The sequence below is a fragment of the Poecile atricapillus genome, chromosome 7 (genome assembly GCF_030490865.1).
Source record: "Poecile atricapillus isolate bPoeAtr1 chromosome 7, bPoeAtr1.hap1, whole genome shotgun sequence".
NCBI classification, from domain to species: Eukaryota; Metazoa; Chordata; class Aves; order Passeriformes; family Paridae; genus Poecile; species Poecile atricapillus.
This window is the reverse complement of record NC_081255.1, coordinates 3,444,165-3,469,535: the sequence shown is the minus strand read 5'-3', so window position 1 is coordinate 3,469,535 and position 25,371 is coordinate 3,444,165. Positions and strand designations below refer to the sequence as shown.

At 44.4% G+C, this 25,371-nt stretch overlaps 1 protein-coding gene across 1 annotated transcript in view; it reads left to right on the top strand.

Moving 5' to 3' along the window:
- COLGALT2 (collagen beta(1-O)galactosyltransferase 2) overlaps window positions 1-25,371 on the top strand; it is a 46,044-nt gene continuing 20,673 nt past the window's right edge. The window contains exon 1 of the mRNA XM_058843377.1: window positions 1-299. Coding sequence (XP_058699360.1) covers window positions 61-299 — 239 coding nt within the window. The 5' untranslated portion in view covers window positions 1-60. The remainder of the gene's footprint in view (window positions 300-25,371) is intronic.

Here is a 25,371-nt window from a genome sequence, read left to right as displayed (position 1 = left end):
CCGCGTTCCACGGGCGGCAGCCCAGACTGCCGGCGGCTCCGCGGCTGCCCCTCGCCCATCATGGCTGCGGGCGCGTCGCTGCTGCTGCTGCTGCCGCTGCTGCTGCGCGGCTGCGGAGCCGCCCCGGAGCCGCCCGAGCCGCCGGGGCCCGAGCCCGAGCCGCCCGCGCTGCCCGAGTCCAGGCTGCTGCAGCCCACCGTGCTGCTCGCTATCCTCGCCCGCAACGCCGCGCACACGCTGCCGTACGTCCTGGGCTGCATCGAGAGGCTCAGCTACCCCAAGAACCGCATCGCGCTCTGGTAGGGGCCGGGGGCGGTGCGGGGAGAGGGGGCTCTGCAGGCAGCCGGGGCTCTGCAGGCAGCCGGGGCTGGGGCACTCCGCCCACGTAGCGCGGAGGGGCAGGGGCTGCGCCCTCCCGAGGAGCCGGGGCTGTGCTGTGGGGGCCGGGGAAAGCTCGCCGTCCGTTCCGGGGTCTGCTGGGATGGCAGGGTGATGAGTTATCCCAGCAAAGCTGGCCTGGAGCCTGGGAACATTCACCGCCGGAGCATGTGTCCAAATCCACAGGCACGGAGAACTCCGGCTGGGAGCCTGGGGCCGGCTCCCAGCTGGTAAATCCCGGGTTTTGTGGGAGCTGGTCGGGATGTTCCAGGGCTGGGGAGCGGGCGGGCTGGGTAGGTGCTGGTGGGCATTGAAAGGAGCATTGTTGCCAGGCTGGAAGATGGATTAAAAGATGTATTCAGAAATCTCAGCATGGGGGCAGCTGCAGGGGTCAAACAGGGGTCGGGATGGAGGAATTAAAACAGTTTGGGGACTGGTCAATCTGCCTTTGCAATGGGACAAAGTAAAAAAAAAAAGTCTTTCAACCTGACATAAGTGTTGGAAGGAACATGATTGCTTGGAAGAACTCCAAAAAGATTTTCTTTTTTCTCTGTAGAGTCTGATCGAAAGTTTGCTAAAGTCCGTGGTGAGACTCCTTTTAACTTAAAAAGTTAATATAAGTTTTGTTTTACTTTGAAGGGATGAGGGGACCTTCCCCCCAGTCACATCATTGAAGTGTCATTGAACAGATGTTTCTGTGTGTGCTTCGGTAACATGGCTGTAATTTGTCTCCAGGTACAGGGCTCTGCAGAACATCAGTGCATGGATCATCTTTTTTTTTTGGTTGATTTTTTTTTTCCCCTTCTTTTCATGTTGCAGGTGTACAAAGCAAGTTGTGCTCTCAGGCCAAATTCAGGGTGGCACACAAGTGTGGGATCATAAGCTAGTGTGTAGCAGTAGGTAATTTCACATCCTCTCTATGTAGATCTGTGACTCCTCATTCATTTGTATCAGTAGGAATTTTGCCAGTTGAGATTTCCTCATAGCAGATGTGGATAAAAACAGCTATTATCAGACCCCATATGGCCTGTGATTCAGCTGAGCTCGGTGTTTTTAAAGACTTGTGGGAGTTGTAAATACAGTCCTGATCACCAAAGCAGAGCGCATCCTGAATTGCCTCTTGCTGTACAAGTGCAAAGTTTTGGGTTTGTTTAGTTTTTTTTTAAGTCCTGCAGGTGATTGGTTTGCTCTACAACTTTTCCTGTTGTACAACTGTACATTACTTGCACTATCCTCAGCAGACTTAAGGTCTCTGCAATATTGTGTGGAAGTATTTTTGGGCACTCAGTTTAACATAATTTAAAGTATGCAAAGGTTCTTGTAAGAAATCACTCCCTGTTTAAGAGGATTGTACACAGACACAAGGCATGGCTAAGCTGGAAAATCTGCTGATGAAAATGTCAAGATTTATTAAATGAGAATGACTAAAATAGTCACAGGTACTGAAAAAGAAGTTCTGAGGATGCACTGAGTTGCCACAGAGAGTGAGAGGTACCTGTGGGGTGGTAGTAATTCCTTGGAGAGGTTCCTTAATAAGACTCGAGCTTTTCCAGAGCTGGAAATGTTTGGGACACAAAGTACCCACTCAGAGCAAGCTCACTTACGATATCTATAAAGTCTCTTGAGAACAAATGAAACCATTCAGTCAGTTTCTGGAAGCATCTTGTATTTCAGACAGAGTCCTTTCAACAGATGAATTCCAAGATTTACCTGTGTTCCTGTGTTACTGGGATAGCTTGGGGAGGAGGGCGGGTGAGTGGTGTTTGTCATGGGCTTGCATTCTTCCATTGCCACTTATATTCTACTTAAGTATTTTCTTGAGTAAGTCAGCATTTTAAAATGCCCAACTTAGATCTTGAGAATGAAAACTGAAAACATATCATGTCTGAGGTTCCCATATGCTCTCTCTGCATAGCTAGAGGGCTGAAATTGAACAGTGGATTCCTCTGACCAATTTATACTACGGAAGCTTTATGAGTGACAGTAAAGATGGGTTAAGAGATAATGAGTTTGAAGCAGGCACTGAATTTCCTTTGTGTAGTCTGTATCAATTAATCTCAAGCTTTGTTATCCTGATACTGAGCAAAAGATGTGTGCTGGGCAGCCTTGTGTTCCCTTCTTACCTTTGATCTTAATTATGACTTAATTCTGAAAGTGGTTGTGAGCAGCTTTGGAAGGACTTGCTGGCTACTAATGAGCTGAGCAGGCCATTTGGTGTGGGGCCAGCTGGCACGGAGGAAGCCTGGCCTTGCAGTTAAACCCTTCCTTCCCTTCTTGCTTCCCTTCCCAAGAAGCAGGAAGTTTCATCTGAGCTGCCTCCTGGGCCGGGCCCTGGCCTGTGTTAACCCCAGCTGTCCTTGCCTGAATCCAGCAGGCCAGGCCATTCTGGATTCCTGGGATTGTGTTGATGACTTCACAGTGGGAGTTTCTTTGGGTCAGCTCAGGTTTCTGTTCTGGTCCTGCTGAGCCTCCAGGGGCAGACTTGGCCACAGGCAGTCTGGGAGCCTTTGGACCCAGCCGTCCCAGTGGGAATGGCAGTCTGCTTTAGCCACAGAACCTGAAGTGGGTCTCATGTCACCATAGAGGTGCAATGCTGAAGGGAACAGCTGTCCCTCCTTGTGGAGGAGGAAGGGTCACAGCCATCCCCTCCGAGCACTCAGATACCCAGTGCTGTGGGTAATGGGCTGGGGCCTGTAACAGGAGAGAGTCTAAAGAAAAAACCTGGCTGTTGGACCCAAGTCCTGCTTTTTCATAGCCACAGAGGGTTCTTCTGATGTGCTGCTTGTGTGGCTGAGCTTCTTCCAGGGCTCCCGGTGCTCCCAGCCCATCTGGGAAACTTGCTGGGAAAGTGTACAGCATTGTTTGTGCTGGGCTTGGAGAACTGTGAAGGGAGGGAAAGAGATCTTTATCTTGGACTAAATTGACCCAGAAGTTAGTCAACGTGCCCCAACCCTTTTTTTTAGTGGGCTGAGGTTGTGGGGTTTTATTTTGAGCTTTATCAGTGCTGATTGTTTATTTGAGATTGGTCAGCTACAGGTATGGAGTGTTTGCTTGTCAGGCAGGTTCATCTTGGCTGCAGTAGACAGTCTAAAAGTGTAGGTATTCAGTAGCTGATCATGTTGCCTTACACTTTCCTTAGTCTCAGATTAAGTGATGGTATAGCAAAAAAAGTTGCCTGTAATTTCATCTCTTGCTTCATCCTAGTGGGTCATCTGTTCTCCCCTCTCTTAGTAACCTGGGGATGGAATGCCTGCATAAATGAGTTGGTACTTGGGAGCAGTAATTAGCTCCTTTTGTGCTTGAAAATCCGTGCCTGCTTTTGGGATCAGAGTATGCTTATATTCCAGAAATGATAATGTCAACAATACTGAGACAGGTGGAAAGCTGGAATAAATCCCAGCTGAGAGATGAGGGGATGTATTGTAGCAGCTGCAATGAGGGAATAATTTCAACTTAAAAGAACTGGTTGAAGCTCAAAATATAAGCTGATGAGATCAGTATAATTATATTTAATAATTTTATATTATTAGACTGGAACTAGTTGATGATATCTGAGCATTTTCATATTCTTTAACGGTTTACTTTTCAAATGTAAAAAAATGCCACATGGAGAGCAAACTCCAGTGAGATGCATGCATCATTTAAAACTTTAATGGTTATTAATACTCACAGGGAAGTGTTGGCTTTCAAACACCCTGTGTTTTTTGTGCTTGTCTCCATTTGAGCAATGAGGTCACTTTAATCTTCATGGTCACTATTAATCACTTAGGAATGCTGACATTCCAGTCTGCTGGCTCTGCGTCTCCTGCTTCTGTCCACTGGTGCTTTGCATCCATTTCAGATGTGCTCACCTGTGCTGTGACTTCCATGTGGCAATAATAAACATAGGTTTTAGAAATTTACTGACTTTTCACTTGGCTCATCCTTTAAATTTTAGTGGGATTTAGTTTCCTGTTTGTATTTGTAGATACTTTATTTATTATGTAGTTTTAATAATAGTCATAGACTAAGAGGGGTCAAGAGTGAGATGGGATTTGCACAGCTTTGGAACTGCAATTAAGGTCACATTCCTGTTGTGCAAGATGTTGTAGAGAATCTTTCTGCCAGAGAACTTGCATTTAGATGACTGCATCAAAAGAAAGGAGTAAATACTTCCAATTTATATCTGGGGAGATTGGGGTAGAAGGGTAAAGTAGCCTACACTAGATTCTTGAATTTTTCAAGACTGGGAATAAAAGAATCAAGAAATGTCAGTTATGAATACTTTCTTGCTAAGGTAATTTTTGCACCAAGGTGCAGTAAAATTACATAAAAATGGAAAACCAGGGAAGGCTAAAGGACTGTTTCCATCCCAATATCCATAATCACTTATTTTTCTTTTTGTTCTTTGTGTTTCTCTCCCTCATCTCAGTCTTGGCAAACTGAAGCAAATGACATAATGAAATTATTCAGTAGAAACATTTGAAGGGAAGTAAAAAATTACTGCTGTGCCTTGCTGAGGTCTGCATGGCAAGACACAAGCCACTCTTCAGCTAAAAACTGCAGTTCTGTAGAGAAGCCATAAAAGAGGCATGAGCTTGATGGCAGTGTGCAGGGTAGCAGGAGTTTCTTTATTTTTCCCTGTTGTTGTCACAAATTGCCAGATTCTGATGCTTTTGTGATGACATTAAAGAGCATCTTGTCCCACACTTTATGTTAGGGTCTACTAGACACCAGTGTGACTATTGGGATAAAAGAAAAAAGCAAATATAATTTGGCAATTATAAGCAAAAAGAAAATATAATTTATAACCATAAAATGAATAAATAGCCCTCCAGAGGTACAGGGATAATACCATAAAACTGATGTCTTGAAATGTGTAGTTCTGTATAGTGAGCATAGTGAGCACTGTGTGTGTTTAATTATTTTTTATATCTGAATCCTGCATGGTCTGTATCCCTGAAAATGCAACCATTTATTGTGGCTGCAGTCTTTCAGCACCCACCTTTTGAGACAGTGGTCTACCCTGTTATCTGCATATCTGTCCCTTGTGTCATAGGCTGCCTGGTGCCTTGTAGTGCAGCTTGTGGGTTTAGAGACTGGAATCCAATAAAATGATCTGTTGTCCAAAAGAAACAGCAGGACAGAGTTCAGTGGCAGAGGCTGTTGTTTATGATAGGCCTTTGGATATTTTAAATGATTAGGAAGGTCTAGTTTTCAAGATATTTTTGTCTTTTTTCATACGTACAAAGTAGGGATGAAAAGACCTCGAGGAGTCATCTGGTTAATTCCTGTCCAGGGCAGGATCCCACTTCATCCCGTACTTGTCTTTCCTGCAGGGTTGCGATTCCTCACCCAGTCCACGCTGCCCAGGTTGTGCACTGGCCTGTCTTTTGAACCACCTTCAGCTGTGGGGAAGGTGGGAGACTGTGGATCTAAGGACCAGCTGCAACCAAAATTGGCTGTTAAGTGCTTCTGTTAAATTGCCCCTAAAAGAATGGTCTATTTCACTTGTACTTGGCACACCAGCTATTTCAGCTCCTTATTTCTGGCAAATCTGGGAGTAGGGATCAGTTAGGTCTGATCCAGGGGGAAGCCTGTCCAATTCTTGCTATCATCTTCATATTACAGGGAGAGAGCCGTCTCCCCTTCCCCAGTGCTTTTCCAGGTGAACTAATGCATGGATCTCCTCGGATGGTTGGTGCTGGAATGCACCTCCAAAGGCTGGCTGGTCCCTGCTCAAAGCCAGCTCTGGTGAAGGCTGCCTAGTACTGTTTTAGTTGAGGTTTTTAATGTCTCCAGGGATGGAGACTCTACAATCCCTGGGCAGTCTGTCACTGTCAAGGACTGTCTTGGGAATTCACATGGGCTGAGGGTGGCAGACCTGTGGGATAAAGGCTGTTGTTCCAACCACTTTTTCTCCTTTTTCTTTCACATTTTCTGTTAAATGATGCATGTAATCTCTTCAGAAAGCTGCCTGGTCACTGCCCATCAGATTCCTGAGGAAGAGACCGCAGGTGTCTGATTGCAGCTAGAGAGGGGTCATTCTCTGGGAGGTTTGGCGGGGCCCTTCCTGAGGAGACCAACAGGGATTTGTCCTGAGCCAGAGATTGAAGGGCTTTTTTTGATCTCTTACATAAATTATCACATACCTGCAATTATTTATCTGAGTCCCCTGGGACTAAACGTCTTCATGCACTAGGTCAAAATTTTCTAAAAACAGATCTGTGATGCACATGGTGTGCAGAACATCACCAAGCACTGCTGCCATCTCTCATCCCAGAAGGCTCATCTGGGCTACAGGGTCAAGAGAGGACCAAGGTGATGTGGGGTGCTGTCTGTCAGAACCTGGAATTTCCTTCCTGTGGGATGATGTCTCAGACTTCATATTATTGCAGTCTATTTCTGTGCATCTCATTTCCTTTATTCTGGTCAAGCATCATGCATGTTGATGGTGCTTATGGCCAGGATTACAGCTAAATGGGACCCATATGCACCAAAATTTCAAGGAAAAGAAAGATAGGAATAAAAAAAAATATGATGGTCTCTATGAAGTGGATTTTTCGCCCTCTTCTGTAAAATGCCCAGCTCTTTCATACTGGCATGTGGTACTGCTAATAAGCTCATCAGTTAAAAAAACCCACAATTTCCTTTTTTTGTGTACAATTTGCCTCATACAGTGCCTGAATCCAATTTTTAGGCATGAAATTACTAGTTTTGGTTGTGTGTGCAGGCACATGCATTTGTCTATATATCTCTATCTTTTGTCCTTGGACCAGAGAACTTTTGTTACTGTAAAATGACTCAAATTTTCTTTCTGGAAAAGTTGACAGGGGGCCTAATAACAACATGTTGATTTTAAACTTTTTCCATCTGACTATGGATCTGGTATATACTTTTGAATGGAGTTCAGTCATTAAAATTTTACGCAAACCACTTAGGTTGTGATAAAGGTTTGCAACATAGTACATTGTTCCTTGTCTTGACATGATGTGGCACTGCTGAAAAAAGGCTAAATTTTGTACTAGACTGAATTCACTGCAGAGGACTGAAATTATGTTAATGGTCTGTAAAGCAGAATTTCTTATATTTCTTTGGCAGAAGTGGTTGCTTATTTAAGGTTGCTGTTAGACATTTTGGGAAGTGAAATCTTCCTCAGGAGTGAAGGCTGCATTCATTCTGACCATTTAAGTTGTCAGTATGTTTTTCCCCCTTACTAACATGTAACTAACTGTATAGAATCAGGTAAAACAGCATAAAAGCTGATAATGTGGTTTTGGGATGGAAATATGCCTTCACCAAAGTCTGCCTTTGCTCTTTTTCCAGAGATTTATTAAAACATAGATGTTGATGAGATCTTTGTATCATCCATGGTGCCTGAGTGGTTGTAATACATGGAATTAATAGATTTCCAGCTATTTACAATTAATTCTGTCTGGATGGACTGATATGAATTACATACTTGTTCTAAATTAAGCAGATCTTGATCAGGATTTCGAGGCTCATGAGGATCTAAATCCATGCTGAAGCAGAAGATAGTGGGAGTCTATGTAAACTACAGTGCCATGGTAGGGCTCATTTAAGCTTTTTCACATCAGTTTTGTAAGGCTTCAGCTCCAAAAGGGAATTGTGTGTTGGTTTGGTGTTTTGTTTCGGTTTTTTAAAGATTTTTTTCCTGTGAGGAAGAACATGATTTATAATTATGTTTTTTTCTCTGTTCCTCACACAGAGTACAGGCTTCCCTTGATTCTGAAAGGATCGTTTACTTAGTTTTGCTGCTTTGATGTCTCTGCAGAGGGAAGGTTATGTGTGGTTGCAGCCTGGTTTGAATTTTGCCCAGTAGCAACAGTGAGATTGTATTACCTGTGGAGGGTTAGTTTATATCCTGAAGCTGATTGCAGGTGTTTACCTTTTCAGTTAGCAGGTCAGAACCTTGGTTTTGCTGCTGGCTCAGCAGCTGTTCTTAAAATGGGTGCTACGTTGTACCTTTGAGGGTAGAATGAGAATTTAAGGTTGTTTGAGTTATTTCCTCAATCATTCTTGTCCTTACAAGGTACTTGAGAAAATTTAAGGTCAGGTTGGATGGGGCTCTGGGCACCCTGGAGGTCTGGTTGAAGATGTATCTCTTCTTTGCAGGAGGTTGGACTGGGTGACATTTAAAGTGTCCTTCTCACCCAGACCATTTCAGGATTGGAGGAAAAGGCTGTTTTCCAGCATTCCTGCTAATTGTGACAAGGAAGGTAAACGTTAAAACTCTGACAAATGCAAACCCTTTGTTGTTTTGTTTTTTCGGTTGGTTGGTTGATTTTTTTCCTCTGTTTTTTAGCTCAGATATGTGAATTATTCCCTACCACACTTCAGCCAAGTGAATTTAAGGAAGTTCCTGTAGCTGGACATTAGGTAACCAAAAGCCTGCTTCAGGCAAGTTGTAAAAAGATGTTAGCTAGGAAGTGTGATTTTGGATAGGAAAAGCTGTGAGAGATGTGTTCTGTTTCTACAATTTATGTCTAGGAGGCAAAGAGCTTTACATGACCTGTAAAGCTTTGCAGCAAGACTCTTCTCTCTATCAATCATCAGCGCTCCTCAGTTCACATGAGGAAGCAGGAATGTTACATCCTCTTTGCATCTAAAAGAGAACCAGAAAAACCAAGTATGTAAGTGAGATTGAAATGTGGTTTGGTGTGTGCTGTGGGAGCAGAGCAGGTGCTGAGCTCTGTCCTTGGCTGAACTGCTCCAGGGAGATGTTTTGCATTTTCCTTGGGTTGTTCTGGAGTGTGTTCTTGGTCACTGCGCCCTAATGCTGGGAGCCCCCCTTATGGTTCATTGAGGGTGTGTTTTTACTCCTGCAAATTCTTCTTAAATGAAGACAACATGTACATTCCTGTAGTTTAACCAGAACTTGTAATTAACACCATAACTCATAAAGACAATGACAAAAATATTTTCAATTCAGTGAAAAGCACAGCAGTTACATGCAAAAGTCACTACACTAGACTAACAAAAATCCTAATTAAAAAAGTCATCGTAAGAACTGCATGATTAGGGTAAAGATTTATGTTTTCATTTTGCAAAATCAGTAGAGGGCAAGCTATTTCTCTTTTCTGTAAGCTGAAGGATTAAAAGGAGTTTTAGTGTCTTCAGGAACTACTGGCCTGCATTTTATTTCTCCTGGATTCTTGGGTACAATTGGCTAGAATTACCAGTGGGAAATATCGCTGGAATAGCTTTCAGATTTGGAAATCTAAATATTCAAGGATCTGTTTTAGTGATGGACTGTACAGTCTTAAAAAGTCAGGAGGAGTAGTGGTGTCAGTAGGGAGCAAGGTCAGATAATCTCCTGTCTTATGGACATGATCCCTTGCTGCCCAAGGGGTTAAAATGAGGTTAGGTCTTGGGAGCAGGAAGAGTTTGAGAACTCCAGTTTCTTCTGCAGATGCTACTGATGAAGAAAAGGGCTGATGAGAGTGGAGTGTCTGATAGGACCTTGTGATGTCCCTGGATTGAACTGGGATTCCTTAGAGGGTTGTGGTGAGGAGTAAGACTTGGATATGTGAATTTTCTGGTGGAATCTGCAGGCTGGCAGACTTGGGAAGCAGACTGGTGTTGACTTGGCTGGATAGCATTTTTTCTCTTTTAGCATGTGCAGAGGGTTTCTCTAAGTACTTTAGCTAGAGTTCTGTACTTTTAGTGACTGGAACTCGATAGCTTCTAGTTTGGCATGGCTGCAACTCCTTCAGCACTTTCAGATGGGGGTTGGTAGAGGTGAATCCTTTCTGTTCCTTTTTGCCACACAGGACATTTTAGGTGAGGGTTGGGGTTGGGAGTTCTGAGATGTTGTAGACTGAGATACAAGCAGGTTATTCAGGCCCTGGAGGTTCAGAAGAGCCAGCTACTGGTAGGGACCAAGCACTCCATGTGCTGGACAAACTGCTCTGTGTTGTTTGTATCTGGTTTAGCACAACCAGTTCTTGGAACAACAGAGCTGTAGCCCAGTGCTGTGCTCCTTTTTCCCAGTCTTACTCCCTTAGCATTACTTGTCTCACTCACATAAATCAGTCTCTGGATGCTGCCCCTGTTTGCTCCAGATAACATGTGCTCCTTCAGTACAGAGCCCTGGATGGGGTTTCCATTTATTTGTCTTTGAGATGGGCTCCAGGGTTTTGGAGGAGCCTACCCAGACTCTTCTAAATTGGTTGGTAGAGAATAGTAATTGCTTTTGGGTCTTTTGCCTCCTCAAATATTTTCTGCCTCTGGCTCTGGCTGTCAGAGATTATGGTTGCACTAGTTTTTCAAAACACCAGTCTGAAATAAGTTCAGTGTGTGTGACTAGAATGTGAAAATGTCACTGGTGCTGAATACTGTTTCTTGATTTATGATTTCTTTTTAATTCAATTTTTTGTTACTTGAAGCAGGATTTAAATGGAAATTATCATACGTAATTTTAAACAGAAATTAAGTTACTGAGTTAAGTGTTTGTGGTACATGTTTTATCACTCCTAATGTACACTCACTCCTCTTTCTCCCTTTATTTTTCACACAAATTATTGCTTCCATAAAAACTCTTGTCAATGAGATGTTATTTCAGACTAGTGAGCTCATGGCCTACTGGCAGAATTTTGCTCTGACTTCATACAAATGAAGGCTGCTGCCAGGATTTTTTGCCTAATACCTGAGCCTTGAAGGAAGCTCTGTTTCACAGAGCAAAAATTGAGCTGCTGTCAGTGGTGCTTTCCAGCAGCCTTGCCTAAAAACTTCCCATCTGGCTTTTTGGATGAGCCTGTCTTTGTATATGTGGTGCAGATTTAAGAGAGGCAGGAATATGTGTTCAGGGCTAGGCTGGGCTTAAGCAGGAGTTTTTTCTACACTCACCAATTCATTGTGCAGTGATGTTGGTTGAGTCTACCTGTGGAGAGCTTTACTCACCTTCAGGTTTGCTCTGTTGCGCTATTGCAAGGTGGAGAACTTCTTGTTGCTTGTGGAGCTTGTGGATCAGAATCACAGATGACAGCAAGAATAAAGTCAGTGTCCCACAGAGATCTGCTGAGGAGAAATGTGTCTCAGGTCTTTTACCTCTCCAATGGAGTGAGATCTCCAAGGAGAAATGATAGTGTGTTACATCTCCCAGCAGTAATCGGTCAGTGATTAGGTTCCTGTAGCTCCTGCAGATGTGTGGCTTCTTGGGTACTACAAAGACACCTCTGGGATAACCCAGAGGCTAAGGAAAACATCTAATAGTTTGTACACATAACTGGACCAAACATCCAGCCTTTCCTACTAAGGAGGAAGTATTTCTTCCAGGTCTGCTGACCCAACAAAGGTATATTTCTTCCAGTTCTGTGCTGGCATAGAAGTTAAGAATATACTTGGAAGAAACCAAAATAAAGAGCCCAAAACCCTAGATTTCAGCTCATTAGATCTTGTATTGGGTTACATGATCTGAAGAGGTTAATGAAACTCTTTTTTAAGAGTTCCACCCAACTGCAGCCACTGATAAACTGGCAGAAGTTTAAGAGCAGAATGATTTCTCAAAGGAGACAGAACCAGCCTCTGTTTTTCTATGAACTATCTTTATTTAATGTATTTAAGAAATCCCTCTAGTGGCCTGATACTTCTATGATATATCAACTGTTCCCTTGCAAGCTGATGTTGCACATCTGTTGCTGCTATTGTGTGGATTTGAGATGGAGCTGTTGAGGGATTATTTGAAAGGCTTCAGAAGAAGGATCTGAGATGGTTTCAGATGAAAATAATTTTTTTTTAAAAGGTGCTGGGGTTTTGGTTTTTTGGGGTATTTTTATTTTGTTTGGGTTGAGGTTTAGTGGGCTTTTTTTCACTGGGTTTTTGGTTTGGGTTGTTTTTTGGGGTTTTTTTTGGTGAGTTTTTTGTTTTGTTGGGTTTTTTTTTTTGGGTTAGGCAGGTGCTGCTAAATCTTTGAATTCCATATGGGGCCATTAGCTGATGCTTTGCTTGCACTGTGCAGTAGATCATATTAAATGATCTGTTGAACACCTTTGAACATAACTCCTAAGACACTTAATAGCTTCAGCAAATAAAGTAAGCCATTAGATTTCAATTTATCTGCTGATATATTGCAACTCCGTAAACCCCAAAGTCTTCAAACACAATCTATGTTATTTTGTATGGGGGTGCATATTCTGTAGTATATAAGAAGCTGTGGCATATTATCTGCTATTCACTGTGCAGTGCTGGCATTGGGGTTAGGATGGTGTTTACCCCTGGCAAAGAGAGAGCCTGGGACTGGATTCCTACATGCTCAGCAGAGGGACTGTGGGTTCCTTGAAGCTGAACATTCTCTACTCTTTCATTCCTACCACAGCAATGCCTTGTGCTGAGGTATTCCAAAAATTCAGTTTTCCAGTCTTTGAAATTCCGTCAGAGCCCCAGGGAGCTGAAATGTCCAGGCTGGGCATGCTGCTGGGTAAGTGTTCTGATGCATGCAAGGGCTCCTGGACTAGAGCATGTCCCTGACATGTCCCTGTCCCCTGAGGGAACAGTCAAGTCCAACACCTGCACCTGCGTGCTGGGGTTGGAACTAGCTTTATCTCATGCACTTCATCCTTTGGAATGGAGATAGCTAAGATGGGAATCTTTCCCATTGGAAAACAGCATGATTAGGAACCATGCTCTGCAGAATAAAGGCATATGTGCATTTTTCGGGGCTTCCAGTTACCCAATTTCCTAGGAACTGGCTGCCGAAAGACCTGAGTGCCCATTTCCTCTCTTTATTTGCATCCAGGCAGTGATGGGGGAAAATACTACCTATCCTCAAACTGTGCATTTGTGGTCAGGATTAAACCTTAAAAAGATAAATTGTGCATTTGCGTTCTTCTCCACACCACACTTGCTGATGCAGCCTTCAGTGCTTGGCTCTCCCTGAGATTTGTCCCTGTCCAGTGATTGCTCCCTGAAATCCACACAAAGAGAACGGACCAGCAGAAGGGAGAATTGTGATGTTGTGTACTGCAGAGGAAGCAATCCCATCCTCCAAGTGTCCCTCTGTTTTCATGATCCCATTTCCTTAGCTGGGGGTGGGAAATGTACAGCATTACTTACAGAGGGCTGCAGAGCCTTTAGCTTACAAGATTAGAGTTAAGACCTCACTGTTTTTCTTTGTCTTCCCTTTAGCAATAAGTCAGCCATCAACACAGCACCAGTTTTCCATCAGTTTGATTCCAGCCAGTCTTGCCTGAGAGAGAATGTGTTCTGACCCTAACATCTGTAGTATCTTCTGTGTGTTGACCCCACAGCAGCCACGTGTCCAGCACATGTGTGTCCATAGGAGACACTGTGTGCATTTCTGTATCCCTCTCACAAATTGAAGAAATTTAGATCCAGAAATTTTAGCTACCCCAAAGTATTTGGAATTTAAAGTAGAAATGCTTAGCTTTTAATTTTTTCTTCTCTCCAGTACTAGTGCTTCACTGCTTTAAAACTCTAAACCCTAAAAATCAGGAACCCCCATATCCAAAAACTCAGAGTGTTATTTTTTTTTTCCAGTGTTGGAGACAAAATACCTGTATGGGAGGAGGGATTTTGTCTGTGAGTTTGTGAGAATTTCTTAAAAAGCAACTTAGAGGAAAAGTTGTTCTTGATATTGCCATGGACAGAAATATACCACTAGTCTGACAAGTACTCTGTGAATGTGCTAAGTAAACTGCTCTACAAAAGCTGAATATCTGTAGTTTATTTCAGTGTATATTTTGGAAGGAAAGTTAGGTTATTTTATCATTCCTAACCTGACACCCACTCCTTTTTTTGTGACTTGTGAAAATCCATTAATCTTTTTGGTTTTGTTTCTCTCTCTGTAAAATGAAGCTATAGTGCTGTCTCAGTGCAAGGTTGAGACCCTTGGTGTGGGTTTTGAGGGCCTCTGGGCATGGCCTCTGTGATTCACATTGCCTCATTCCCAGAGGTACATTGCGGATGAGTACACTTAGCTGTTCAAAGCAAGAACACTATAAAATCTATCTGGAAAAACTTCAGAAGATTTTAGTTGATAAATTCATTATTTCATCCTAGCAGAGTGGTGTTTGTTGTTTTCTGTCCCCTCTTACTCAGATTCCTGTCAACACAGGAGGTTGTCATCTTTTCAGCTGTTTCTTCATCTGAAATGGGATGGACAAAATTATGGCCAGGAAAACTCTCTACTTCATCTGTAAACATTGAGTATATTTTTACCTGCTTGGCTGCAGTGGTTGTTTTTCTACTCTCTTAATTATGTATAAAACATTTTCAGCCATTTGCCAGCAAATATGATGTAATCCATTTATTTTCAAACAGTGTACCATTCCATGCAATTCAGAGAACCTCTGTTTTCCAGGGTAGCTGGCTACTTGAGGAAAATTAGGCTGAAATTATGAAGTCTCAAGTTCTGTGCTGGCTTCAGCAAAGTCTAACTCTAAAATAACTCACTGATGAGTGTGTTAGTTTTGTGTTGGTGAAAGCAAAGTTTGGCATAAATTCCTGTATGCCAAGGGAAACCTGTGCCAGGAAGAGGGTAATGAAACCTGCTGTGTTTGTGTGCTTTGAATTTGCAGTGGAGCAGGGGAATGTCTGGAGCAGGAGTGTCTGGTCTGATGTTGTTAAATACTCTGTGTTGTAGGTGTGTCTTGTAGGTTTTGCAGGGATTATGTTTTGGTCCGGTTATTAAATTGCTGATTTTTGAGAGGAAAAAGCTGGTTGGATCTCCAGTGTTGACACTTTAGTTCTGATTTTTTGTTGCTGATTCCTTGATCCCAGGATATGGGAGATTAAATAAATGAGTTTTGTGTTTCTGTCTGGGTTACTTTTCATGGGTGTTTTCTGAAGCTCTGATGATCCTTGAAAAGGCAAAAATCTGACATTCCTGAGTCTGTGACTAACTCAGGTGCTTTATCCTCTGTCTGTGCTACATTGTGGAGTGTGAGTGGAGCAAGCTGCACTCTGGGCATCACCCTGGCTGGTGTCTCACACAACCGCTGCATGCTTGGGTGGTGGGGGGGACCATGTTTTGTGCAGGTGGTGAAGAGTAGGGTCTGCAAATTGCTTAGAAGATGGACACAGAAGGAAGGTCAGGCCTCAAACGTCAATCTCAGTTTAACAGTGCAGTAAAGATAGTGTGGTGAAGAGCCTGAGCTTCCTGGAGCCATTGAAGTGCTTACAAACGGGGCCTGAATTAATTAGGTCCACAAAGGGGGCATGAGTAAGTCCCTAAAACCTGGGTGGTGAGTGCAATGTTATGGAAGATCACAGAAAGTGATCTTAAAGCTCATCCAGTCCCATTCCCTGCCATGGATGAGGACACTTTCTACTATCCCAGGTTTCTCCATGGTGTGTCCAACCTGGCTTTGGACACTTCCAGGGATGGGGCAGCCTCACCACCCTCTCAGGAAACAATTCCTTCCCAATATCCCATGTAACCCTGCCCACTGGCAGTGGGAAGCCATTCCCTGTGTCCTGTTGCTCCAAGCCCTTGTGTCTCTTCCCATGGCAGGAGGTAGCACTGGATGGGCTTTAAAGGCGCCTTCCAACCCAAGCTATTTAGGATTCTCTGGCTTCCCATCAGCCATGCACCTGAGTGACTTAAGAACAAGCCTCAGCAGGTGACAGTGTTTAGTGGGATCCATAATGCAAATTTCTTATTGGTTGTGATGTGACTTGTGTGTGAGATGCCACCTGGAGCCCATAGGTTTGGATCCATGTCTGAGCTGTGGAGCTGTGCTCTCCCCAGCATTCACCTAGAGTTCTTGGACCAGCATTTCTCCTGATTTCTACCAGTGTGTTCTTGTTTCTTTGTTCTTGGCTCAGAGGCTAGCTGGGATGCCCAGGACAGCTGGGCTGCATGGTGAGGGGGCAGGCTGGCCATGGACAGATCAATCGTTGCCTCACCTCATGCTCTGCTCTAGACAAAGCCTTGAATCATAGAATCATTAAGATGGGAAAAGACTTAATGGACACAGTGGTATGGCTGTAAGAGTGAGGATAACCTTTCCCTTGCCTGCAGACTTGACTGATCCCTGCAGAAACAGAATTACAGAATAGAATTACAGAATACCTTGAGTTGGAAAAGACCCATAAGGGTCATGAAGTCCCACTCCCTGCTCCTAACAGTGTTATCTAAAACTGTGTGACAAAGACCTTCACTGAGAACCTCCTGGAACTCAAGACAAGGTTGGTGACATGGCTTCCCTTGGGGAGCCAGTTCCAGTGACACCCCTCTCAGTGAACCTTTCTAATAGTCCAACCTGACCTTCCCCTAGTGCAGCTTCACTCTGTTTTCTCATGTCCTATCACTGGTCACTAGAGAAAGGCATCTCCATCTTTGGAAACATTCAAAAACCGTCCAGACGTGATTTTGGGCAACCTGGTCTTGGTGGCCCTGCTAGATGAAGGGGGGCGTGATGACCTCCAAAGGTTCTTTCTGTGATTCTTGTCTTGTGGTGCTGAATTACCAGTCCAGGGGTTCATGTTAGAAACCCCTGTACAGCAGTGGGGTTGCCTGCTCCTTGGGACAGCCCCAGGGCTTAGAAGAGGAGGTGCTCCAGCAGCAGAAGGAAGGTCAGCCTGCCTGCAGGCCTGCTGTGGTCTAGGGCAGTGCCTGGGTCCCTTGTGAGATACAAAATGTAAAACATGGCAGCTCTTCTCCTTGTGAAGAATTTGTTACAGACCCATGGTTGACTTTTCTTGCTGTACCTCTTGACTGCAATTTGAAAGCAGATTCTGTGCTAACGTTTTTCATCCCAAAGGTAACTGACTTGCTTATACAGAAGCTGTAGAAGAAGCAGTCTAGAAATTTACTTCTGTCTCTATTCCTCTGTGTCTGTACTTACTGCATGTTATAAACACCTGGGATTTTATCGTCCTTAAAGCTGCCCAGTTTTCCTGCAAGCAGCCAGTAATTCACAGCCTGCTGAGGAGAACAGGAGTGTTTATGATGTGTCTGTGCCAGCCTTGGCCCTGTTATCTTGCTCTGTAAGAATAAGCTGAAGTTACTCTTAATGTCTAAAGCTCCGTGAGTTTCTGGGTGCACAGACAGCTCATTGTGCTGCCTGCTGAGACAGTGCTGGGGATCACACAGTGAGGTTTTAGCAGGCGGTCTTGATCCTGGGGAGATTTTGGCTCTGAACCTTCCAGCAGCACTGAAAAGGGAATGGTATTCCACTGGCTGAGTGTAAACCCAACATGTTTTTCCTGTGCAGCATAGCAAACTTTGACTTGGGTATGACAGATTTTTTTATTACCTTTCACAAGCAAAGTAGAACTAGTTTTCAGACATCTGCTGATCACAGTTTGAAAACTATAGTTCTTAAGCTACCCTGAGGTTAAATTCCTTTGGAAAAAGTCTTGGTGACTTTGTCTGCTTCTGTAATCACAAGGCTTTGGGTTGAAACAGACCTTTAAGCCCATATGGTCCCAACCCCTGCCATGCGCAGGGACGCCTTCCACTACACCAGGTTGCTCCAAGCCCTGTCCAGCCTGGCCTTGGACACTTTGAGGGATGGGGCAGCCACAGCTCTGGGCAACATTGGTAGGTGAGATAGCTGGTACAACACACCCTGAGGGTAATCAGCTCTGGGTGCAGGGATGGAATTACCCTTCTTACTGGGTTGGTCTGTGTTCTGTATCATCCATTCCTGGTGGGAGCATTGCAGATCCTTGGGGTGGAAAGAGTTACCCTGAATAAGCAGTGAGAAAAAACTTAAATTGTTCTAATTGCTTTTGCCTGTGCAGGGCAAGTCTGGAGCTCTCTCTCAAGGTCCAAACCTTTAAACTTGGCATATCTCCCTATGTGAGAGCATGGCAGAAAGAGCTGTTGGATTGACAGCAACCCTGTGTGTGTTGATGGCGGCACTGGGATTTCTCCATGCATCTGTAACAATCCATTCATCTGGTACATGCTCCTGCTGCAGCCCTCTCTGTGCTCAGACAGTGAGCCCTTTCATGGAGAAGTGCAGAGTCATATTTCTGAGTGCAAATTAGCCAGGGGATTGTTAGTAGTGTGGGCTTGGCCAAGCTCATTTCTATGAGCAGCTCCAGCACCGGAGCAGGGAAGGCATGGGCAGACACCCCTGTGTGTGTGTGCTGCCAGCAGATGGGGGAGCCCAGGGCTGGCCCCCTCACTCTCTTGGGGCACAGCTTACACGCAGGGCCAAGAGTCCTTCAGCCAAATATCCTCTAATGTGTGTTGCTGTCTTTGCAATTCTACTTTCCCATAGGGTGGTGCATCAGGAATATAATGCTTCAGGCTGGGCTCATTAGGAGTGCTAAGGAGCTGTCCCAACCTGCTGGGAGTTGCTGGGATGCTCCTGAGATGCATTGCTGGGATTGCACTGGGTGACTCTGTGGTGAGGCTGCTGCACTAGGGCAGTCCTGAGCTTGAGACCTTGTCTGAGTCCAGACTTTCTTCCTGCCTCTAATTCCCCTTTCCAGGCCTTTGTGAGCAAGGGCAGATTGTTATTGTGGTGGAATGGGCATGTACTGGTGGGGCACATGTGGACCTCAGCTTTCTCTGACTATACAGCTCACAAGGGGAAGGAGAGGAGCAAGTACGGAGCTCTTCACTCTCTGTGACCAGTAACAGGAGTTGAGGAAGTGGCTGGAGCTCAGGGAAAAGTTCTTCCCCAAAGAGTGCTGGGGCACTGGACAGGCTCCATAGGGAATGGGTGGGCACAGCCCTAAGACTGCCAGAGCTCCAGGAGCATTTGGACAACATTCTCAGGGATGCACAGGGTAGGATTATAGGGATGTCTGTGTAGGGACAGGGTTGGACTGGATGATCCTGAGGGTCCCTTCAAGCTCAGCATATTCTTTGTTGATCAAAGGAGCCTTCTCAGAAGTGGGCATAGAAAAGCATGCAGGTCAGCTCTGCAGATCTAGTGTGGACCCTGCAAAATGACTGCAAAGCCTACAAGGGTGGCATTTTTCAAGCTCTTATTTAGTGAGCATATCCCTGGATGTACACATCCAGCCCTGCTGAGCTGGAAGGTGTCTGCCAGCATTTGTGCCACATTTTTTCAGCAGTCATCATGCATATACCAAATGCTTTACTGTCGAGGTTTTCTTAAGGATCTCTGTGCACCTGAGTATGTAGGCAGGTAGCAGCCTGCTGGAGAAAGCTCTGGAGGGCTTGCTCTTGTCCTGTTGACAGTCCTATTCAGCCTGCAGCAACAACAAAGTTATTCCTGGTCCACTGGAGAAGCACAGAGTGTGGATGCAGATCCACCCTGACTTCAGAGCTGACCTCAAACAGACCTGTTGGGGTGGCAGTCCTGTTGCAGGGTCTGCACAGGTGTGTTGTTGAAAGCCTTCTAACAAAAATTGTGAATTACTCAGTGAAGGGCTTCCTTCAGCCCTTCTAGCGAGCTGGAGGCTGGTGAGCTGTGTTCTGAAGAGAGCTACAGGGGAAAGAGATCTGTTTCAATGACCTTTGCATCAAGCTGTGGATAAAGACTGAAAGTTCTAGGGAGTCTGATGTGAAAATATGGAGTAGTGTTGATCTTCATTAACTGTTTAACACTGAGCATCTCCTACCCTTCTAAACATAGCTGTTTTTCTCTCTCCAGCGGCAAAATCCTTTTGGATAGCCAGGTATCCTTTGCCACTTTGTTTGTTGGAAGAGCAGTTTGTGGCCTATTCTTAAATTTCTCTACTCCAAATCCTTTTGGATCTCTTCCCCAAATGCTAAATTTGGGGTTCATCTTAGACAGCACTGTTGCTGGCACTCATTTTGCTCTTCTTGTTCTCTTATTCTGTTATTTTAGGTTTGTGATGGCCTCAAAAAAAAGCTGTCTGACGAGTTTTGTGAAGAATGGCTTTATTGTTGCCTATCAGCAAAATTTTCACATGAAAGGGTCAGTTACTGTGTAAAGGTCTCCAGTGTCACACAGAACATCCTGCTAGCTTCCAGATCACAGAGCATATTCTCAGTTGGTAAAAGAAATTGTCCTTTGCTCCAGAATTAGCTTGGCGTGTTTCTTATTGCTGCTTGAACTCCTAATTAATGATGTGGATTAATATATTCTTTTTTTGTTCCCTAATTGCTTATATTGTTTCTTTCAGCCAGCACTGGTCAAGAGATGAAAAATCACTTGTTTTTAGTAATTTAATTATACAGTATTCCAGCAAGAATGTGTTTCTGTGTGTTGAAATTACTTTTAGTCTTGTAGGATGTTTAGAATGAAAACTGATTTGTAATGAAGTCATATTTTAAGTCAAGAGTTCTTAAAAATACCTTGCCTGTAAGGATACATTCTTAAACAGTTTGGAAGAATGGAATATACCAGCCTTACCCACATAATTTGGTTATGTTCAACTAATCCTGTTTGTCTCTGGACGGAGCTTGGAGCAATCTGGGCTAGAGGAAGGTGTCCTTGCTCATGGAAGGGGGTGGGATGAGTTCAAGGTCCCTTCCAACTCAAACACTTCAATAGTTCTGTGGTTCTGTGATTCTGTGTAGAACTGTGAAAGCTCTTGTTGGGTGGTGTGGGACAGGGAGGCAAGCACTGGGTGCTTACTGCTACTTGTAGGGCACTGTACTTGTAGGGCTACTTGTACTGACTCTTTCCGGGGAGGGGAAGCTCATAAGTTAAAAAGGCAAGCTACTAAAGGATTTGGGTCTATTCTTCCTTCCCTGCTGGGTGTCTGGTGGTCCATGGTGTGAGTGTTCTCACCAGGGGTGGGGCTGGCTCTGGGACCTTTGCACTGCTCTGTCTGCAGGCTTGGTGCAGAGACCAGAGCTTTTCATGTGTTTCTGTTTTGGGGGACCCTTGGCAATGTGGAACAGGTCCATATTCAATGTTACAATAAAATGTTATTCATTTTACCATGGAAAAATCAGTGATGCTGAGCACCTAAATATGAAACCCATCCATTTTTTTGTTACCAGAGACAAGAATAGTTCTAAATCCCAGTGTTCCTTCCCAGGGGTTTACACACTTGCATTAATCTCAAACAGCTGCATCAGCTGGTGTCTGAGTTAGTTGCTGGGATTAAGCTATCCTTTCTGAAATTACACAGCTGTTGCAATTAATTCTTCCTTTGAACAATTGATTTCAGAGGCCAGCCACCACCCTGATTCTGCATGTATGGGATTTCCTGGGCTTCTCTTAGGGGACATGTTCCCTTGAAGCCAAGTCTGCTTGGAAATACTCACAAGATGCAGCTGGTTTTTTGTTTCTTTAAAGCTTAGCAGCAGGGTGAGCATGAGGAGAACTAGAACAAGACAGAGAGAGAGAGAGGACTTGGGATTGGGAAAGCAGCAGGAACCTCCTTTGCATTGTGAGAGAATTCCCATTGCATGGATGCCAGGGAAGCTGTTACACAGGGATTTTTTTACTTTTGGCATAAGAGAGCCATAAGGATTGATTTAGATTAGATATAAAAAAGAAGTTTTTTACAATGTGGGTGGTAGGGCCTTGGTACAGATTTCCCAGAGAAACTGTGGCTGCCCCATCCCTGGCAGTGTCCAAGGCTGGACAGGTCTTTGAGCAACTTGGGATCATGGAAGGTGTCCCTGCCCATGGCAGGAGGTGGAATGGGATGGGTTTGAAGGTCCCTTCCAACTCAAATCATTCTGGGATTCCATGATTCAGTCATGGGGAGTGAGGGGCAAGAAAATGAGTGATTTCTTGAGGTAGGATGGAAAGAGCAGAGATCCTGGTGTGTACAGAAGTATGCACATGCATACATCTGTGAGTCATTCACTTGGACTTGGAAGACCACTGAAGATTTAAAATCAGTGCTGTTGCCAGCAAAATCCATTATTCACAGCTGCTGAAGAGCACGGGGAAAGAGTTAGAGGGGAGCCCTGCGTGCTGCATTCCTGTGCTGTGAGGTCCTGTTCTTGTACAGCTGCCCAGCCTGGGGAACAGCGCTGCTCATGTTGCTGGTTCCACGCTCCCACGCAGCTTCTTGCCACCCATCTGGGCCCAGGTGGCTCAGGGACCAAGTTAAAATAAAAAAAACAAAAGAAGGTACTTCCAAAAGTCTGTCCTTAATTAAAGAAACCCTAGAACAAATGCCAAGTCCCTATGAAGCCAAAAATATATTATACATACATTTGAAAAAAATATTATACATACATTTGAATTTTGGCAACTTATTTAAATGCTTAAACAGTTCTTTGGACTTGATCAGGCCCTGTTAATGAAGTGCGTGAGCACAGTTGTGCTGAAATAAGTGATTTAGATGGTTTGGATCTATTCAGAGTCTCTGGACTACATTGTTGGGAGCTGTCTCATGGTGTGTTATCCCTGATCCTATTGGTACCTGGGAGATTAGAGATACCAAGTCTCAAATTCACAGGTGTGAGGTAGGGCTGGTAGACCTGAAAATCGTCTATTACTTGAATCTCTGCTGGATGAGCAAGAGCCATATCTGCCTGTTGGTGGGGGAGTGTTTGGAAGGATACAGGGAGCCCTGCTTGATTTATCACTTTTTTTGAGAAGATCGTGGGCAGGAGAACACATAGTAGTTGACAGTAATTCCATTTAAAATCATTACAATAGACTAATCAGATGGTTTGGGTTGGAAGGGACCTTAAAGCTTGTCTTGTTTCACCCCCTGCCATGGGCAGAGACACCTTCCACTAGACCAGGCTGCTCCAAGCCCCATCCAGCCTCGCCTTGGATACTTCCAGGGACTTGATCTGTGGTAAAAACAGGCATTTTCACAGCTGAAGTTAAAGCCCTCTTACTGTGCTTCAGAAGTGTTTTGCTTTTGTGTTGTTTTGAGGTTTTTTCCTTACTCTTTAGGATCCATCCCTTCTCTTCCAGTCTCTTCTAGCTGTTTTCTAGTCAAAGTAATTCATCCCTGGCTCACAGTGGAAACTGCTGCTTCAGGGAGGTTTATATTTTGACTTGGTTTCCTAAGCCTGGCAGCTTTCAGACAAAAAGAGTAAGGAGAAATTATTCATCTGTTACTTTATTTACCACTTGTTTTGGGAAATCTAAATCCAAATTTATGTTTGACTCATATTAGGGCTCTGTGGCTGGACTCTGCTTTCTCAGTTATTTTTGGCTGGGCTGATCTCACACCCAGCATGAGCAGGGCAGCCTGGGTGACAGGAGCTCAGTCAGCTCCACTTGCACCGGGAGCTCTTGGGGCTGCCTCAAGAGACTGAAAGCCAAAGGCTTTTATGCAGGATCTAAACAATTCGGAGGTTAAAACTCCCATCCTGTGTCATTAGTGTTGTGGTAGAAAACATGAGATTGCTGGAGTAAATTATTAATAGTGGCTGGGGCTGGTTGAAGTGGTGCAGATTTTTCCAGTGCTCTGGGGTCTGAAATCCCAGGAGTCTCCCCAGAGCACTGGGTTCCCCATGCAGCGCCTGTTGCTGCTGGCTCAGCTCAGAAGGTGCTCAGGAAGATGCTGAATCCTGCTCCGAGGGCTGAGCTTTTTCATAGAACATTTGAGCACCTCTGTTAGCACAAGTTCTTTAACATAGCACACAGAAATGTGCTTCCTCCATCACTGTGTATGAGCTGTAACCTCTCTCTGAATGTTTTATTGCTGCTCAGCTCTCAGGAAAAAGGCCAAGGAGAGGTACTGGTGCTTTTGTTCCCAGTTTCTGTGTTACAGTTGTTAGGAGTGATCTACTAACAGGCTTTGACTACTAACATTGACTTTGGGCTTCGCTTTGGAGGAGACCCTGTGGGTTTAGGGCACATGGTAAACCTATGACTCTTGCTTCAGCGCAGCTCAATATTGGACCACATAGCATAGCAAGCCTCATGGGTGAATTGAGTCCCTGGCTGCAGGCAAAGAGGAACCAAGGGAGACAGTTGAAATGGGGCTTCCTGGAATTTGGTTGCATTCACTACTTAGTTCTGCAGTGTGTGGAGAATGCAGCAGGAGCCCTGGACACCTAAGTGTATCCTCTTCCTGTGAACCATTTTCAGTGCAACTCCAGCATCAGCAGTCTCCTGACCACTGTTATCCTTTGCATGTTCTCAGTGGAGAGATGAGCAGGGCCCACTCAAATCTGGATGTCCAGATTTGGCTCTCACAGCCGTGAAGATTGAACCAAATACCCTCCTCAAGCCCAGGAGTCTTCAAAACACTGACAGAAAGGGAAAGGAGCCTCTTACAGCTTTCGTTTTTGAAAGCTGGCTGCCTCCAGTCCTGACTCAGATCTGCACTGCTTGAAAGTAAAGCACTGACCCCTGTTCAAAGCTGTCCCTCCCACCCTGCTTGCCAAAGGGAGAAGGTGGTAAATGTTAAATTCAGTAGGAAAATTACTGCAGAGCCCTGGGTGTGGAGTTTGCCTCAGCTTGTGTCACAGCATGACCCCATACTCTGACAAGCCAGCAGCACACAGGATGCATTATGCTGTCTAGTATTTTTCCTATACAGATGGTGAAGGTGAAAATTTTCTCCTCTGACCCAGTGCCTGAGGTAAATGAACTAAATAGCTTGGGAGAACAGGCCAGAGTGTGAAGTGGTAAAAAAGGGAGATTGTTATTTTTAATTCCCTTTTTGGGGAGGAAAAGAGAACAACCATCAAAACCTAAATTAACTCCCCCTTGCAAACATAATTTGAGGAGACATTATCAAGCTGAAAATATGAGCAGTTTGTGAATGGAATTGTTTTCTGCATATGCTGCTACTCACATTACTTAATTAAAACAGGAGGTGCTTAACATCATGCTTTGATTTTCCACTGTGCACGATCCATGGGCTTTTTTGGGAGGGGGTATTTTGCTGAGCATGAACAATGAGGGCTTGTGTCCATGGTATGACTCCTGGTTAAAGCCAGAGTAAATATTGAAGTGGTTGTAGTTCTGTCGACATAAGCCCCTATATGAACATTCTCACTCAAACTTTTCAAAAAATTAACTTCTGTTTATTGGAAATGGGTTTAAAACTGAGTGGAAAAAGCTGTCATGTTACTGGAATAGAGGTGTCCATCTGAAGGTATGCTCTGGTCTGTTTATTAAACTTTTTCTGAAAAGAGTGGGAAGAATTAGAATTTTTTCCCTCCATTTATTCCTCGTTGTGTTGCACAGGCTTTAGGTT